The sequence below is a fragment of the Lampetra fluviatilis genome, chromosome 34, assembly GCF_964198595.1.
Source record: "Lampetra fluviatilis chromosome 34, kcLamFluv1.1, whole genome shotgun sequence".
Taxonomy (NCBI): Eukaryota; Metazoa; Chordata; class Hyperoartia; order Petromyzontiformes; family Petromyzontidae; genus Lampetra; species Lampetra fluviatilis.
The window spans coordinates 1,921,082-1,940,521 of NC_136308.1; the positions used below are offsets into that span (position 1 = coordinate 1,921,082).

The following is a 19,440-nucleotide window of genomic DNA, read 5'->3' on the forward strand; positions in this document are numbered from 1 at the left end:
AATCAGCTTCGTAATGAGGCACTGAATAGCACACGGGCAACTGTACTGTTAATGCAGAGGTCCTCTTATCCATGGACCCATTACCTGCTGCTACTCTCACGATTCGCAGGATTTAAAGGGTCTCGAGGCCCTATGCGTCCTATTATCTGCAATTACCCATGTTTATACCTGCCTGCATTGTGGTACGGCTACCTATTATCGGCACATTTTTTTTAAGAATAAGAGTGGGTTTGGTTGGGGAAATTCATCCCGTTGATCTCCGGTTATTTGCAATATTTTGTCATCCACAATTTTTCGTAGATAACATATTCGCCCTCCACATCAGCGGGCATACGAGGGTTTCCGTCATATAACTGATAATGACTGATTATTGCCGCTCGATTTACCGCGGTCGGAATGGCTGATGTCTTAAGATGTGGAATGCCACAAGTAACTGAGAACCATGAAACGAGATGGCCACCGCACAGCAATACTTTCAGAATCACTTTCCAGCAGAGTGCCAGTGCTGGAAATTCCACATTCATGTAGCATGGATGAATCATATCTCCAAGACAACCATGGGTGACTTCGGACGAAGTGGTCCTCATGGGTACAATTATACCTTATAATCTAGCGGTGGAGCTGTGGCGCGGTGGTTGGCACACTGCTCTTTGAACCTGGCAATTTGGCCATAGATAACAACAGTGGTGAGTGATATTTGATATTTTAACCATCCTGGGCCCCACATCCCCATCACCAATGGCCGACAGTGTGGGGAGGGCTTTATCCAGCAGAGGATAAATAAATGGTTGCGAAATGACTTATTGGTGCTATTATTATTAGAATACAATAGAGCTTTAAAGAGATTATATGATGGTCGGTGGTCGGGAGATGGAGCATTTAAATGAGGCCGTGTGCAGGTGGATTGTTACATTGCAGGGCACGGAGAGACGACACCATCTTGGGGAGGGCTTCATCCATCGTGGCTGTTCATGAGTAATTTCAAGCCATTGCAGCAGAGAAATGAAATTAACATTTTGTCTGCTAGTTATATGTCTGTGTCATTCTGATTTGCGTCTTTTATTTAGTCCAGATCCCCATTGCTAAAGGGGGCCGTCTTTGTCTATTGACTCTTGCCTGGTGAATATGACCGTATTCCATATTATATTACATATGTATTATATATGTGTGTGCATTCATGTAGGCAAATGTACATTCATTTTGCAATGCATTATTGCCTGTGGGAGCAAGTGCTGTTAGCGAGCGCCTATTAAGACCGGCACAGCACACGAGGGGTGGCTGGTCATCACCACGCACGGCCGCCTTTGTCTCACTGCTGATGTTTACGCACCACAACTTGGTACTCGTATAAGGTTGAGTCGACCTAGGGGAGGCCCAGGACCTTTCTCAGATATTCGGCACCGATGTTGGCCGTGAGCTGGAATCAAACTCGGGTCCCCAGCGCTGTGCGCTCACCACTACACCGCTTGTCGTGACGCACACAAAGCCAAAGATCCCCCTTATAGCCTTTAACACCAACAATACAGTACCACATATGGCCGTCTTTGTATCCCCAGTGCCGCGCAATTACCACTACAATACCACTCTGATATAAATACAAACACGCGCTTGAATGCGGCACGTACTTGTGTCTGTGCATGTGCGTTCACGTGTGTGTGGGGAGCGGTGGCGCAGTGGTTAACTCCCTGGGCGACGAACTTGGCGACCCCAATTTGATTTCCGCTCACGGCCAACATCGGTGGCGAATTATCTGAACGCGTCCTACGCCTCGACCTAGGTCGACTCAGCCTCAAACGAGTACCTGGTTAGACGTGTGAACATCGCCACGAGGGAGACAAAGGCGGCCGGGCGTGGTACTGACCACCCCCCCCCCCCCCCTCGTGTGTCGTGCCGGCTTTCGTAGGCCGCTGCTCGCGAACGGCACTTGCCCCAGAAGTCTGCAAAGGCTATACGGGGGATCTTTGTCTGCGTGTGTGCGCGCGCGCGCATTAACATGTAGCTCACGCCTTGGGCTTGGCACGCGTGGGTGGCGTCACATCAATCCGCAGCCCGCCCGCCCGCCCGCTCGCTCGCTTCCTCCGCTCGCCCTGCGCCGGTCGGTTTCACGCAAACGCCGAGAGGGGTGCACGCACGACGCACATCACACAGACGAAGATCCCCCGCGTAGCCTCAACGGACTGCTGGGGCAAGTGCTGTTAGCGAGCGGCAACCCATGAAGGCCGGCACGGCACACGAGGGCGGCGTCGGTGTGGCCAGCGTCACTCACGGCCGCCTTTGTCTCCCTTGTGGCGATGTTTATACACACTGCACCAGGTACTCATTTGAGGCTGAGTCGACATATGGGGAGGCCCATGACCGGTTCATATAATCGCCACTGGTGTTGGCCGTGAGCGGGAATTGAACCCGGACGGCCGGGTCCGTGGCGCAGCGCGCGAACCGCAACACGACGGCTCCTCACGGAGGCGGTGGAACATCACAAAGACAAAGATCCCCCTTATAGCCTCGACAGACTGTAGCGCTACGACACTACCGCTCCCCACACAGACACAGACAGTCTCGCATAGGCAGCTATACATGGGCGTGCCTCTGTGTTTCCTTTGTCGCAGCTCTGGCTATTGCTGCTGTTGTTGTTGTTGTCTTATTTTGGCAGTGAACATAGCTGGCACGTGAGTGTCACATTACCAGCCCCTCCTCACCATTGATGGGTGTGCGGGCTATGATTGCAGGTCAATTAATCCCCCAGTCCACGATAGCTGCTGTGCCCATGTGGATGTTCGTATTCTCGTGAATAATAATAATAATAATTGTCGTTATTCTTGTTAGCCACACGCTATTCGCCTCCAGTGATCAATGTGTTAATAATGCCTATTAATCTAACTAATCACTTTACATAGCCCCATGCATTTGCAGTAGAATAGCAATATGGTTGTGTGTCTGTGTACGGTATACACATCGCCTATTGAATACGCACACGCAAATGTATCGATTTGATATTAATTGAACTGAATGAACGGTATTTTATGATACATATAAAATGTTTTCATTCACCTATCTTGTACAGTACTGATAATACGCAATTATGTACATGATCTTTGTGTGTATTTAAATGTACAACACATATATGTGGATGTCATACATATTTTTAAACATTTGTATTCACATGTTGTCGGGATCCATTGTGTCAGAAGCATTATGTGTCCCCATTGCCATAGGCATTGACCACGAGAATGTAAACAATACGAAATGTACAATCGTATACTAATATAATCATGCGCGCGCGCGTCTGTGTGTGTACACGAGTGTGCGTGTGCTTGTTAACACCCCCCCACCGCCCCCTTACCAAATGAATAATAATATTATCCGAGCATTTGGAATCTGGAATCCGTATACACAAGCGACGCGCATTTGGAATGCAAGTCAATATGACTTGTGCGCTGAATTTTGATCCAGATGCAGAGGAGGGTTGGGCTTGGGCAGTGCCGGGCTGGTCTGGGCCGGGCTCACAGTAAAGGAGCCACATCCCACATTTATGCTTCATCTGATTTTCGATCACGTTCACCCACTCCGCGTGAGCAATGACGTATATGCTTTAAAACCCAGAGCCATCTATTGTATCGCAGGGCTCGAGGAAGAAGCCACATTTTTTGATATTGTGCCATGGCGTGCAGCGGCACCCGAATATTTTTGTGAGCGGGCGAGAAAAATGTACCGTTACTGAATTTTGCGTGCTCATATATATATTATACACGTGCGTGTTTTCCGTACCCGTTTTGTGGTTCTTGTCGTTAAATATTAGCGCTGGTGATATTCCTGTAGCGGTTAGCTGGAGCCGTGCGTGTTAATTCGGGCTGCTGTATGGGTGTCAGTGCTGGATGCTGATAAGAACAACAAAGACTGCAGCAGTCGGGATGTTAGTAACGCCCTGCCTTCGAGCCTGGCCAGACGATCGTTGCCTTTCTCTCCAGGAGCCCGCCCTTGGTCTGCCTTTGTGCAAAGGTAAACGGTGCATATTTTATCAACATATTCTATATTCACACACACTCACACGCAGCGCGTTTCTGTGAAATTATGAACGTATGGTTGGCTTGAGATATGTTCGATGCTCCGATTGCATTAAGGAATTGTATATTTGAAACGATACGTTGATTTTTTTTTTTATGTGTTCGTGGTCGCTATCGCTCGGTGAGTCACGGATTATTTTTTATTGTTCGTTTTCAGAACGTCTCAATTTATGAGCAGACCATAATAGGAGGATCATAAACGTCGGTCACGAGGAGGATGATTGGAGTTGAAGACGTATTGTGAGATCGTGAAAGAAAGGAAGAAAAAAAACAATCGACAATCGGATATTCGTAATTTTAATCTATGGTTTGGGCTTTTTGTGTGTTTTACCAAGATGTGTTGATGGTTTAAAATGCTCCAAGTGAGGATATGTCGCCGGTAAACATCTTGCACTCATCTTGAGCGGTCAGAATCTCTCTCGTTTATTTTTCTTCACAATAAGAACATCAGCAGCAGCAGCAAGCGAAGCAAGCAAGCAAAAAAGGCCATCATCATTGTCGTTCTAGCCGTGGCTCTGGTGTGCGCAGGGCAGCTGTGGTCGGAATCTTGATGTTGGCTTCCAAACCCTGCATCTGTGTGGGCGTCATCACCCATGGCGAACGCCAGCGAGGGAGCAGAGGGGAGCGTGTTTTTTCCAAGAGACCCCGCTCACGGGCTCCCGCCAGGAGGCAAACTAGCCGCCATGGGCCTCATCATCTTCGCGAGCCTCTCCGGCAACCTGCTGCTGGCATTCCAGGTCTTCAAGGAGAAGGGCCTCCACCGAGCCCCTTACTTCTTCCTTCTGGATCTGTGCCTTGCGGACGCGGCACGGGCGACCGTGTGCTTCCCTTTCGTGTGGGCGGCCGTGAGCCGCGGCTCCGTGTGGCCCTACGAGCCGCTGGGCTGCAAGATCGTGGCCTTCTTGTCCGTGCTGTCGGCCTTCCACACGGTGTTCGTCCTCTTCCTGGTGAGCATCACGCGCTACATCGCCGTGGCGCACCACCGCTTCTACACCAAGCAGGTGACGATGTGGACGTGCGTCGCGGTCGTCTGCACGGCGTGGACGCTGTCCGTGGCCATGGCCTTCCCGCCCGTCTTTGACGTGGGCACGTACAAGTTCATCCGCGAGGAGGACCAGTGCCACTTCGAGCACCGCTACTTCAAGGCGAACGACTCGCTGGGCTTCATGCTCATGTTCGTCGTCGTCATCGTCGCCACGCACGTCGTCTACTTCAAGCTCGTCTGCTTCGTCTACGAGCACCGCCGCATGCGGCCCGAGCAGCTCGTGCCGGCCGTGAGTCACAACTGGACGTTTCACGGCCCCGGGGCGACCGGTCAAGCGGCCGCCAACTGGATCGCCGGCTTCGGCCGCGGCCCAACGCCGCCCACCCTGGTCGGCATTCGCCAGAACGCGGCGTCCGTGCAGAACAAGCGCCTCCTGGGCTTGGACGAGCTCAAGGTGGAGAAGAGGATCGGCCGCATGTTCTACATCATCGCCATCGTCTTTCTGCTCCTCTGGTTCCCGTACATCGTGGCGTGCTTCCTGCGGGTGTTCGTCAAGGGGATAGCCCTGCCCGGGAGCTACGTGGCGTTCTCGGCGTGGATGACGTACGCGCAGGCGGGCGTGAACCCTGTCGTGTGCTACGTGACCAACAAGGAACTGAGGAGGTCGTTTTGGACCAGCCTGACCCACTGTCGGAAGAGCGCCTCCATACCGCAGGAGGCTTACTGTGTGATTGGGAGACCGTGCGAGTAAGGCCATCTCATCTCTCTCTCTCTCATCTCTTTCGCTCGCTCGCTACACCGCTCCCGTTCACCTGCCGGCCGCCCTGTGTTGCGCTGCGCTTCCCTCGTCTTTTGTTTCCACTGCTCAATTTCTCCCCCTCCCCTCCTCTCTTCTCTCTCTCTCTCTTGAGAAAGGCGTCCATTTTCAAAATAGGACAAAGCGCGCGCGTGAACGCTCGCGCGCGCGAACCGATGTGTGCAACACACATCGTCTTTGAGAATCGGATGGGGAGGAAAAACAAAAAACATTTTGATCGGGGGGGAGGGGGGGAACAAATATATCGTGATGGAAGTTAAAATAACAAAATGCAAAAAAAATAATTAAGGATTCATCCGGCCTGTGTACATTAAGGATATATTAATGCTCATTTATTTGGTTTCTTATCTATTTATGTATTTATTTATTTAATAACGTATTGGCTCTTTGTTCAGAGCCAGCGGGTGAGCTTTATTTAATTGAGATAATGCATAATGTCATCGGTTGACGGTGATATTTATTACACACATACAATATGTGAGCTCGATATTCGGTGAAAAAGGGCGCACACACACACACGCACGCGTGGCCGCATTTTTAATAAAAATGTGGAAAATGACATGAAAAAATAAGCCCTTGCTTGTGATAACAAAATAAATACGAAACATCTGTCATGATTTTTTTTTGTGTGGGAGGAGGAAGGGGGGGGGTAACACACCATCGTCCCAGAGTTCATTGTGCAAAGCGTTCAAGAAAAATGCAGTTCATCATCTGCCAGGGTACCTCTTTTGGTTTTGATGAATTTCGGGAGAGAAAAAAAATGATAAACGATCCGTGCTGAATTTTCCATGCAGCCGCATAACCCCATTGTTGTTGTTAGCCGTTGAAGCATTTTTCATGCAGATGTTTGTAAGCTGTATTCCCCTTTGGGAAACATAAGGGTACTGTTATTGCTTTGTAAATACGGTTATAATTTAAACTCAGATGATGCTTTTTATATACTTGCAGTCTGGCTCGCCTGAAACGTCTTACGATCGATGTGCTATCACTGTTGTTTAAGGCTTAGATTTCCTTTCTCTTTTAAATGCATAGATAGTTATAGATAAGTATTAGTTATGAGGATTAGGGGTTGTTAAAGTGAATGGGTTAATAACTTAATATATATAGGATAAGATAATTTAACTTCATTCCCATCACTGTAAAAAAACATTTTCATCTTTAAATTATGTATTCGGTGAAAAAAATGTTCCCTTTGTTGTAATAATGTTGAACTTATGAGCTTTGCACTCTTTTTTAACAAAAAATGTCAAAAAACACTTTTTGTGCCATTTTTCCCATAGATACACTTTTTCTTTTCTTTTTAAGTATTACTGGGGAAAATGAATAATAACGGATCCACTGCAGAGGATATTTTTCTAAGACTTTTGCATAAACGGATGGGCCCTTGTTCAAGACAATTTGTACAGATATTTTGGTATGTCATATCCAAGTGGGGGGGGGGGGGACGAACAAACCGCTATGCCGCAGTTCCATTGTGCAGGATGCAGCTACGAAAGGCCCACGAATAATGGGAATTACAGACTTAACAAAAAATTCGCTTTGCTCCTTCATTTTGCATTTTTATCCTGATGTTCGGGCGTGTACACGGAAAATTAAGTTTGAAATAAAAAAAAACCCTTGAGGAACCCTCATCATGTCTGTTCCCGAATGCCTGCACGCTTCACGTAATAATAATAATAATGATGAAAATAATAACGTTAGCAACGATGCCCAAGAAGGTTAGTGGGAGGTATAACAGCAAAACCACGCTGGTTAGCCCCACCCTTCACGGAGTGACTCATTGCACGACGAGCACGATCTGCTGTTATGAGTCTTCGGATGCTTCACAGATCAGGTCACGGATGGCGTCCACCTCCGCCACACTGCCCAAGTGGGCGTGGAGGGTCAAGGGTCAGCGACCCCTGACCCCTGCACGCAATTGCTCGCCAAAGTATTTGAGCTGCAGTCAACAAATGTTGATGCCGATTAGATGTGCTAATGTCTGACGTGGCTGTGGTTCACAATTGCGACCAGTTTAAAAAAAAAACACGCATAACGGTGATGTATTCTGAGAGGACAGCTGAGCCCATCGTGAACACTTGCACGAAATGGAGCCGTAATAATTATTTTCTGGGGGCCTCGAGAATGTGCCTGTCCACTTGTTACATTTGGCACCGTGGTCCGTTCTTTTTTCCCCCTCACTCTCATCAATTTACCAAGACACCCACTTAGTTGATTGATTGCGCACATTAAGGTGTATTTGCTCTTAGGAAAATGCGTTGCAATTTAATTATTTCCCCCCCCCCCTTAATATAGGAGGAGCCACTTGTACCACCATGTCAGTGATTCAAGTGACTGGTTGCATTATCTGTATGTACGTATGTAAGTATGCCACCTTACGTAACATTGCGATGGGGTAGATGTTCATACGTGATTCTTTGTATTTATTCTCATTTGCCAGGGAGATGTGCCTCTGGTTTGCCCTGTGCGTTTAAATTTCTTGGCCTAGGGTATTTACCATTGAATAATTTATAGTCATACATCCGTAATTTTAACGGCCCCATTGGTAGTAGCTCACACGCTCCACTTCCATTCCAGTTATCGCGCGGCTCAGTTTTAAGTGTCTCAACCCTTGTCGTTTACGTATTTCCGAGTGCGTGAGTCCACGGTGCGGGTCCATTGCTGCCACGAGTTCAATTACATATTCAACACCCGTAAGCACGTCGGGCAGAGAGCACGATGCCCCCCCCTCCCGCCCCCCATTTCCAATTTTCACTCGACGATTGAGGAGGATATTTAACAGCAAAAAAATAATGCTCCTCGCAATTCTGCCAAACGCTCAGCAACAAAGAGCAGCTCACGTGAATTTGCATGAGAATCTCTTAATCTTTTGATTAACTGCATCGACTTTGCCTTACGTTGGCCCTCTTACGGGAAGGCAGCCCGGGTCATTAGTCCTTTGTGTGCACGCTGACTTGAGGATGAAGCCTGCGCGCTTGTGAGCGGCCGCATGACCGTGCATGCCAAACAGCTCTCTAACGGGTGAACTGGCGGCTCGCACAGACAGGATAACCCCCCCCCCGCCGACCCCTAGCGCGCGCGCATGCGACGCGTACGCGTGCGGGATGCGAGATGTTCACTCACACCGGACTGTTCTCGTCAAGGAGCATAAGCCGTCACGCGAACTCAGGTCACGCTCGCGGCGGCGGCTGTCGGCTAACCGTCGAACAAAAGACGGCCACCGCATCGCGCGCTTTCAGCATGCGCTTCTGCGCCCGTCTGGAACGCTCCTTCATTATTCCGATATTGATAAGCCGCTGGAGCTATTCACTTTTAAATCGTCTCGATTGAAAGCTCATTTCTTTCAAACTGCTTTTTGTGTCTCGTTTGTTGTCCTTCCCCCGCACCTCCGATTAGCACGGTTGGCTACGTACGGTGTGAAAGAAGTTCAATATACATAATACGTTGACGGCAGTTGAATCTGAGCTTTGGATGCAGGAACGTAAACTATAAGATTTGCTTTGGGGCACAGCGTGTGCCCGCAGTTTTAAAATCGCATTTTTTTTTTCATCGGTGTGACATTGGCAAGATTTCTGACCTGCTGATCTATCCGCTTCACGCCTTGGGTAAAATTAACGGTGTAACTGATGCCCTTTTCACGTTTAAATTATAAGGGCCTGAAGGCTGATGCTTTTGACTGCAATGGCAGATGCCTTAAGTTATCTGCAAGGTAGATGTATGTGTGGGCCTTGTGACATGCCATTTCTCTATACATATTGATTTCCTTTCGGCTGCTCTGGAAGCTTGCTTTTCAATGCAAGTCATGTTCACAGATATCTTAATTTGATCATGGATTTTACTAATTAACAGCTAAATAAAGCGCTTAATGGTTTGCATTTTCACTTGCCCTTGCGGTTTTGACTGCGATTGATGCACGGACATACTCTGCATGTATAATCTTGTTTATGGTTATATTAACGGTGGCATTCTTAATTGGCACTTATATTTTAAATATGTGAATGAGATATCTTACAAAGATGTTATTTTAGAGATTGTGTACAATGTTAGTTATAATATATATAATTGGCTAAGACATCTGATAATTCGTGTAACATTTAATATTTTGTAGGTAAAGCTTTGACTTTGTAATGCCATTTCTCATTACATTCATAATATTAAATCACAAGCAAATGAAGCCCAACCGTTTTTTTTTTTTATAACGAAGCAAATTAACGTTGTGCAAAATTCCGAATGTGTGATGTTTTCCTGATGATAGATAATATTAAACTCTGGCTTCATTATGACATGCCAATTATGACAATGTTAACATTTACCGGACGAGTACACGGAATAATATGTCGGTAGTTAAATAACGCGGCCTTCATTGACGTTACCTGCAAGCTCACCTCACCAATCTGTACGTTTACAAAGAGAGAAAACAAATGATTTTAATTTATATGTGGGGCATGTTTACGGCCTGAATTTATTCAAATGCCAAATGAAAACGCAAACGTCCGATCCATAGAATGAACCAAGGTTGACAGGATGAATGGATATGAATGTTCTAATTGATCTCCAGGCACATAAATTGCAGGGAATTTTCAATTGTCACCGTCCTCTGAAAAGGTTTCACGTTGCTTCAGGCTAAGCAAACAATGCATTACATTAAAATAATATAATTGGTGCAGTGCACACAATATTGCACAAGATGTGTCGTGGTTTTTGTACAAAGATGTAGTTATGAGCTTCTGTAATGTGTAGAAGATGACGTTGAATAATTTCACGCTCTTATAATTTGATAATTATTAGTGTCTATTATTGTGTACCACAATGCGTGGTGAGATGTACCACCATATTTTAGTTATTATATTTATTGCGGGAGAGACGGTGGGGTATTTCAAATGTTTAACTTGAAAAGTTCAATCCATACCAATCAATAACCATTACTTAACAAGGTTATGCATTAGCTAATTGAGGTCCACCTGGTCTGTGGACCGCACATTTGACCGCCACGGTATTTCAGCAGGGCCAAGGAAGACAGGTTACGATCGTGTTCAAGCGTCTCCGCCCATTGGGCCTATACGCGCGTTACCATACTGGTTAGCACACTGGACTATTCGATCTGCCAGCGTGGCAGTTAAAACAATGGGCACCATTTTACCTGCCTCTGTGCACCCAGCTGCTTGGATGGGTCCACCACAGTTAGTTGGGGAGCTAAACGTCGGACATCGTGCAAGACAGCACGCTTTCGTTCTAGCAGTCAGAATGAGCCCTTGCTAGCGACGCAATACGAACGTTGCACATAACGTCGATGAGCATATGCCGTCTTAAAGCTGGATTGCATTTTCAACGAGATAAGATAACCGGGGAGTGAGACTGGCCCCTACACTGAGTAACTCTGCTTGACAATTCAGTGACCTAAATACAAGTCCCAGGCATGCATAGTAAATGCAACCACATCGCCGGAATGATGAATGAAGAACAGATACAAATCCATGATGAAGCATCATGCTTGAGAGGATGTTGCCCACATTTTTCTCGGAATTTACTTTTTGAAATGTGACGCGCAATTTTCATCACGTCTCAGGCTGCAAGATTGATTTAAGATTTTGGAATATTGTTAGTGAGTGACGCTGCTGAATTTTTGCTCTATCCACTCCCAAGTTGCTTTAAGCAACGAATCGAAATATAAATATGTTTAGTTGAAATTGTCCTTGTACGTTTGCGCAGATGAGTTAACTTTTGAAGCTATGGTGAAGAGGCACAATATCCAAGCATTGTCAAAGCTTGTGAGCTGTGTTGCATGTACTGTAGCTGTTAATTATAATTACATCGCAGATGCAGCTGACTTACTGGATCCTTTGCATCAATCGCATTCCCTTAATCCTGCGTGGGCAACTGAATACAGTTGTGTGACTAAATCTGTTCTACACAGATCAGAAGGTAAAGGCCAAGGTGGCATATACAGCCAAGCCCTCCAGGTTAGGGAGCTATTCTTTGTCTATGTCCGACACAGAACGTTTGATTGCATTTGCATTGTGAGTTGCATTGTGTGATGGGTTGAAATAAGAACTTCTGGTTCTGTGGCTTCTGAATATTTACACACTAAATCAATCGTACTTTGATGGGTATTTTTAATGGAACATTTCAAAAGTGAATATTTAATTAAATTTTGGTGGGGGGCGATATTAAAATACCGTTAAATAGATGTTTAGTTGTGAGGTGCCTGGGAGGCTCATGGAGTTAATGCCACGCCAGGGCATGGATGCAACTAGTCCTGCTGAGATTCCGGGTTTGAGTCATGGCAGTCAACCCATTAAAAATTCAAGCATCGTGAGTTGATGGTCACACCAATGACTTTGTACACAAAAATGTAATTCAAAGGTAAATCTTTGTATCACCTAATTTGGAATGTTAAGCATTAAAACACCATTCTCATTGCTACGTGACAAACACCCTTTGCAGGACTTATGAAAAGGTGCGCCACGAAATGTCACTAAAGTGGCTTCATAAGTAGTTCTGTGATGTAAGTGCCATTTGCTGACTTAAAGTGATGTCCTTCCGTGCAATTTCCGAATGGAAATATATTCCTCTTGTAACATAATGCCAAGAGCACAATTGAGAAAATAAGGTATAAACTACATTAGTCATTAATTATTTTGGGATGCCGAAAGACTTACGTTTCCATGGTAACCTTGACACGTGTGTGTGTGTATATATATAACTGAGCGCCCTTCATGAGCAATCCAGTATGGTCACAGAAACATTGACGCACATGTATGTGATGTCTAATGTCCTTCAGCAAAAAAAAAACATTTATTCCCACCTCGCAGAAAGAGTACACTTGGTGCACGATCTTTGAGTGTCATTTTTTTTGTTTGTGATCAGGGGTGCTGAATTAGCAATACGTTGGAGGAAGGTTTAACACGTAGGCTTTCGCGACCAATATCATCAATAATACAGGTTTTCTTGGGGGGGTTAGATCTCGTAAATATAAATGTGCCGTTAAAACCGCCACCACCCGACACAGCCAATTAGTAAGGTTTGCCACGTAAACAAAGCATGCCAATTCGTTACTTGTACAGCACACCTGTGTATTGGAGAGTAAATCCAAAACATTTACAATCTGGAGTACGATCTTTCGCCAGTAATTACAACTAGCTTCATGGACGTTAGTGGAAAGCGTCAAAGAGTTGAGCTCCTGTTTCAATGAGTGACATTTATAGGCAAATTTAATAGTTAGATTTTTGTTGCTATTTCTCTTCTGCCTGATGATGATTGCTTGTGTTGCAATCGAAACGTCGCTATTATTTTAATTTATTATTTTATCTTTAGACGTGACTTAACCGAAAGAACCAAAGAATAATTCCTGCAGTCACGAAAGCTCCAAAAATTAAGATTGACGGTCACGTTTTGAGGTTGCCTGTGGATGACAGCTAAATCGTTAGGTAATTGATGTGGAGGTTGACACTGAGCATGTGTGTTTGTTTTCATGAGCACGTGTATGTGTGTGTATGGCTATGGTGTAATTGTGTTTACGCACTGAACTGCGACCCTCACGACCCGGGTTAAATTCCAGACCGTAATGCGCAACACCAGCGGCATTCGTATTTGAACTTGGACGGGTCTCTTTAGGGTCATCTCAGCCTCAAATGAGTACCTGGTGCAATGTGTAAACATCAGCTCTCGGGAGGCAAATGTGGTCGACGCCCATGTGGTATCGGTCCACACCACCACCTTGTGCACAGTGGTGGCCTTAATAGCATCTCAATTAACTCATTTCCACCAACTGTCCGTACGGCTAAATTGGGTATCTTGGCCGCATTGTGCGTGCGTGTATGAATAACCTGGGATGACTGTGGAAGAATTTCCCTGCAGGGAAGAATAAAAGTAAATGAGATTAGTGCGTGTTTTTATGTTTCCTGTTCTCATCGCCTGATGTATATACAGTAGGTGTGCAATGGCTCAGTGTTCATCCACGGAGCCCTAAGCTTGTCCACGATGCAAGATTCTCTTTTTTTTTAACTCCCCAACGTTATCCCATTTCGTTGCTGCCATTTTAATCAGTCGGATGGGAAGTAAAAGTGCTCTATATTCAAATGGCTCCGTCGCAGCGCAGAACAGCAGCGAGGTAATACATTTTCTGTAAGGCTATGATAAAAATGACCCTATTGTGGAACGTCCGAGAGACCTTTATGGGCTGTTTTTTTTTTTTCCAGAGCCGACTGAACGTGTTATAATAGTATAAGTCAAATACTGTTTTGTTTGCAGTGTGCTGTTGGTTCAATTCCAGCTTCTTGGCCCAGTGAGAGTCTCGCTCTGGTCATTTCAGCCCGAAATGAATTAACTAAAGGTATGAATATATGTGTGTGGGTGTGTGTGTGTGCGATCAACATAAGCACTGAAGGGTTGCTGGAAATACTGTATGTGGTTCCCACTACCCTATAGTGTGTAATGTTGACCTAAACAGATGCTTGATAACTATATTTGCCCTGGCAGTTTACGATTTTGGATGTGGAATTTCATTTGTGTTACAGTGAATAGGACAACATAATTCCATAACACATTCCCACTTACGGCTCAAAATGCAATAAATAATCAAACATATATGGAGATTTACATCCCTTTGGCAATCCACTGCTGGATGAAGGCCTCCCCATGCCGTCGGCCATGAGGGTTGTGTGACCAGACTTCACCACGCTGGTCAATGCAGGTTGGTAAAGTTGATGGGGGGGGGGGTGGCAGGACTGGTCCAGATATCACCCGCCACTGATGTTTGCAGTGATTGGCAATGGGACTAAGGTCACTGAGTTCACAGCGCAGTGTACTCTATTTTTTAAATTTTACCAGGTAAGGCCCACTGAGATGAATAGCTACTTTTTTAAGCCACCTGGTCACAAATTATAGCTCAACGAAGTGGCTTATCACGTGGAAAATTCATAGCAGCAGTCAAATATTCTAAACCCACGTTTATAACATGTGGAGGGGAAAACCAGATAAAAACCACACACGAGGAGAGAGAGAGACGTCAAGTCCCACTATACAGCAGGAGTCATGGTCAGGATCGAACCCACGACCTCCTGTCTACCAGGCGAGGTAGTTAACATCTCACAACCGTGCTCGCCAGTGACAGACCACGAACCCCATCCCAGCATTTCATTTTCCTCCTTTTTAACTTCTAGGTTTGAGTTAACAAAATAAAAGTATTTTTTGTATACAGAATATCAGCTAAAAAAAATCATAATCGTACAATGTAACTAACTGGGATCGGTCTAACATCCCAATGATGAAAATGTACCTGCAATGTATTCAATAAGGATTACACATTAGCAACATTGCCCCCTTCCTGCAAAACCTTAGCAGGACCTTTCTGAACATAATAATCGTAAGACTCAATGAGGCTTTCATGGTTAAATGTGTGTAATAAAAATAATATATACACAGTGTATTTATATATGCATTTGGTACATGTAATACAATAATATAATGAACACGCGATTCAACATTCACGGTGGAGTCGTGGTTAGCGAACTGTGCTCTAAACCTGGTGACCCCAGTTTTATTCCCGGTCACGACTAACATCAGTGACAAGTGAACCGGTCTTACCCTTCCTTAACCAACCCACACTGATTATTGTGGTGAAATGTGGTTTAAAAAAAGCCCTCATGCTCACAGTTGGTGGATTTGGAATGGCTGGGTTTTATTCATCTTTTATTTTATGACACGTCGTTACATTTTGTCATGAAATAATAATAATCTGCTCCATCATGAATTTTCGAGATTATTTTTATGCCGCTCTCTTTGCCATCATACATTGTAAAAACCGTGTCCCCTACGAAATAACTATCTTTCGTGTTCTTTGTAATTCATTGTTTATATTATTAGCGGTCCGTCGCATCTGGTCCTTGTATTTACATATAAGTAAAAAGGACGTCATGATGAACAAAGGATTATAACCTTTAAATGATATAGGTCTGTGTCACCGGGGCCTTACAAGTTGCACACGAATGGATGCAATGAATATCACGTCGCGGTCTGCTCTTGGCTTGCAAGTTTCACATTTACTGCAAGACACCCGTCCTTGGACGGGCAAAAGGCGAGTTCAAAATGGCCACCGAGACGCAGTGCAAAGGGGACAGCTTTAGCAAAGTAGTAAAACAAAATAGACTTGTCAGTACAGCCGCTGTCATGTGCCGGATTACGAGAGTGGGCAATAGTGGAATGGGCCTGTTCAAATTTGTGTTGCATATGAGGACGTGTGGAAAGCATTATACCGCCACATTTGATATTTGCTGATAATTAAAGTTGCACGTTCAAGTGCCATAAATGCAATAAGGGCTTCCAACATATGCTTATGTGCGCACTTCCAAATCAACCTTCACCGTAAACACAGAATAACCATAACAATTCTCATTTGACAATGTCTCAGGTGAAGTTTACATTGTTAGTGCATTCTGTGTTGATGCTGACATAGCGCTTACATAATTTATTCCCATTCTGCATGTTGCTGCCGATTTCAGGAGCCCTGTACTGTGTAGCTGGCGATGGCTCACTGGCGAGACCTCATGAGACGCGGTCTCTCCCATGCTACAAACTGTCTACTCCTTCTTGGTTCTTTCGGTAAAGTCACGTAGAAGGGAAATAATAAATAATAAAAAATAAAACATAATAACATAATTCTCATGACGTGTCGGCCACAACGCAAGCAGCCGTCCTCAGGTGAAAAACAGGTCTGAATGACGCTGCCTTTCCGACAGACCTGTTCTTCACCTGAGGACGGCTGCTTGCGTTGTGGCCGAAACGTCGTGAGAATTATTTTATTGTTTTATTTTTATTATTTTATTATTTCCCTTCTACGTGACTTTACCGAAAGAACCAAGAAGATGAATCCATGCAGTCGCGAAAGCTTTAAATCGAAATAAAACTGTCTACTCCTCTGAGACCCGTCGAGCTGGAACGTTGAACCGTGTAGCTGTGAGCGAACTTTATTTCGCTTTGATAATTTTCCTCATTGTGTTCAAATTGTGCTTTCGGCATTTAGCCACGGAACAACTAATTCATTGAGAGCCTGTAACAATTTGTGAGATGCAATTTTCACCATTGACGCAATATAAAACCAAACATTATTATTATTACTCGAAATATTTCCAGCCCTGCGGGCCCTCATCTCTTGGGACCTGCGGAAGACTTGGGGAGCCCTTGAGGGTCTAACCTGTGAAGCCTAACCGAAGGTACTGATATGCAATCGTAAAATCTAAACGACTCTAAGTAAGACGTGAATAGACAATAACATGAAGGAATATGAAGGAATCTATTTTTTTCATTTCAGAAATAATGTGTGAACCATTCTTAATGCAATAACATCTTAGAGAACAGTCCTCTCGTGCTATACATTCATAAGACACATGTTACGTGTACGGTACAGGACTGAACATAAATATTTTACCAAAATTGGCAAAAAAATATACACATTTTTAATATTAGTTTTTCTTACTTTGTTTTCTTCTTTCCTAAAGTGACTTGACCTTTTGAAGAAAGAAAAAAAACTAATTAACTTTTTACTACGTTGCACAGTAGAAACATCACTCTTCAAATGTGTTTGCAGTCAATAGATGCCGGAAAATGCGTCATAAATGAATGTTCTACATCGTAAATGGATTCTTGGTGGCAAGTGGATATCACAGAGCTACATCTGACCTCTGCTCCACTCAGTAGAGGGCAGTACTTTCCCTCCACTTTCACAGTCATTCTGAAGAAAAGAGTAATGTTCGTTGCATGCCAGTAATGCGGATTTATTCATGCTCAGAGCTGGAATTCAGCCAGATTAAGTGCAGAACGAAATATGATGTTACGGGGGTCTTTTTGTGTGCAGTCACTGGTGACCAGACGGAGACCATCAACCCACCACGTGTGAGAACCCAGTTTAATCATAGGCACATGTCTGGATTCAAATCCAGGATGTCATCGGTGGCGGCTCAGCCCTCCGACCTCTCAGCCACCCGGCTACCTGGGAAAACTTTACTTTGAATCAAGTCCACAAAAACTGTCCGCCTGATCACAGGTCTCATTTCAGGCTGAGTCAACCTAGGGGAAGACCAATATCACTTCAGATAGTGCTGACAATAAAAGTCAAAAGGGTGACTCAAGTCCCTGACCGTGATCTTTAACTCGCAACAATCTGATTGTGAGTCGTGTGCTCGAAACCCACTAATAGTGTAAGGGTTTATTTTTATCACAAGTGGAAGGAGTGAATGGGTCTTGATTGGTTGCAACAGTAAACGGATTTCATTTAGAGGGGTGGAAGAGGGAGAGGCCGATGTGCATGCTTCCTTCTTCATTGTTGCAGCATCTCCCCGATCAATACGAGAAGGTCCTTAATTTATTTGGGTTAGCAAGCGTGAAATGAGCAATGGTTCATAGCCCTAACTTTATTCCAAAGCTATGATTTGGAGATCCTCTTAAATTGTAAGAATGGAAAAGAGTCCCAGGAGTTGGCCACTGTGCGGTCGTCTCAGCCCAAATCCCTTCTATAAAGATCACATCGGGATACTATTTGAAAGTTATTATACCCAGCGCTATGGCGCTGTGGTTTGAGAGCTGGACTCCCAAATTAAATGTTGTGAGTTGAAATCCCAGTTGCGGGTTGACCTCAGGGATGGCCCATCATTTTTGTAGGGTCAGTAATGTAAGCACCACCTTGCTGGACGTCGATAGACTGCCATGTGACATAGACACGTGTGAGTTTCCACCAGTGGCATTGGGCTGCCTATGGAGAAGAATACCACCCATTGTTCATTTGAGCATCGAAAATAATAATCATAATTCTGACAAGAATAGCTTCTCAACTCTCACTCGTAAATTGATTTACATTTACCCTCTCACCTGAATAATTGATTGAAAGTTCGATTGTCCTGAAATGTTTTAAAGGTTCCAAAGATCAAGACGGTTAGAATTCTCGTCCGGTTCCCAATGGCTGCGTAGGTTTCATTTGACGAGTGATGCTTCAAGGTTATAAGACGATCATTTCTTTTTCTGAGCCAGAACTGGAAGCTCATAGGCTGAAATACTCTTTCGATCTCTCCAAAACCTATTGGCAGCTCGTGATGCAATAGCATTTCAGGGACAAGGCTGATAGGTAAGACATGAACAGTGGAGCATTGAGGCTGAGAAGAAAGAGGGGAATGATGTTGTCAGCCTGACCTTCTGCACCTCTCCTTAGAATAACCCAATAGGCTGAGGGTCAATTCAATATAAAATGAGCTTGACATTGAAATGAATGGGTGAGTCATTCATCCACGTACAAAATACCTGGTGTGAGGCTGAACTACACCACTATTATTGTCATTGTGGGATTTAGCAAAGGCGTGTTACTTGCTGTCAGCAAACTCGAACACCATCATGAAATGAGGAAAAAGAAAGAAAGAAAAATCCCTGGAAATGTTTAAAGCCAATGACTTTTGACACTTTCATAATTGTAGTGTAAAGAAAATATGTTAAGGGTGCTTTTCAAACACAGTTGGGATTTGTATCACGTACTTCCAATTATGAATCAAGCCAGCCACAGCAACAGCCAGGCGGATGAAACAGGCCCTCTATTA

The 19,440-nt window shown here is 44.8% G+C and overlaps 1 protein-coding gene across 3 annotated transcripts; it reads left to right on the plus strand.

The window, feature by feature from the left end:
• Nucleotides 1-3,474: 3,474 nt before the first annotated feature.
• Nucleotides 3,475-7,485, plus strand: LOC144944275 (putative G protein-coupled receptor 85). Of its 3 annotated transcripts, none has more exons than XM_078872295.1 (2): nt 3,475-3,996; nt 4,219-7,485. In XM_078872295.1, exon 2 carries the CDS (start codon nt 4,655-4,657, stop codon nt 5,795-5,797), a length of 1,143 nt encoding a protein of 380 aa, XP_078728421.1. In that variant the 5' UTR covers nt 3,475-3,996; nt 4,219-4,654; the 3' UTR covers nt 5,798-7,485. The 3 variants fall into 3 exon arrangements, with proteins under 3 accessions (XP_078728421.1, XP_078728422.1, XP_078728424.1); XM_078872296.1 differs by having other exon boundaries at nt 4,590-7,485; XM_078872298.1 differs by having other exon boundaries at nt 4,595-7,485.
• The last annotated feature ends 11,955 nt before the right edge of the window (nt 7,486-19,440 follow it).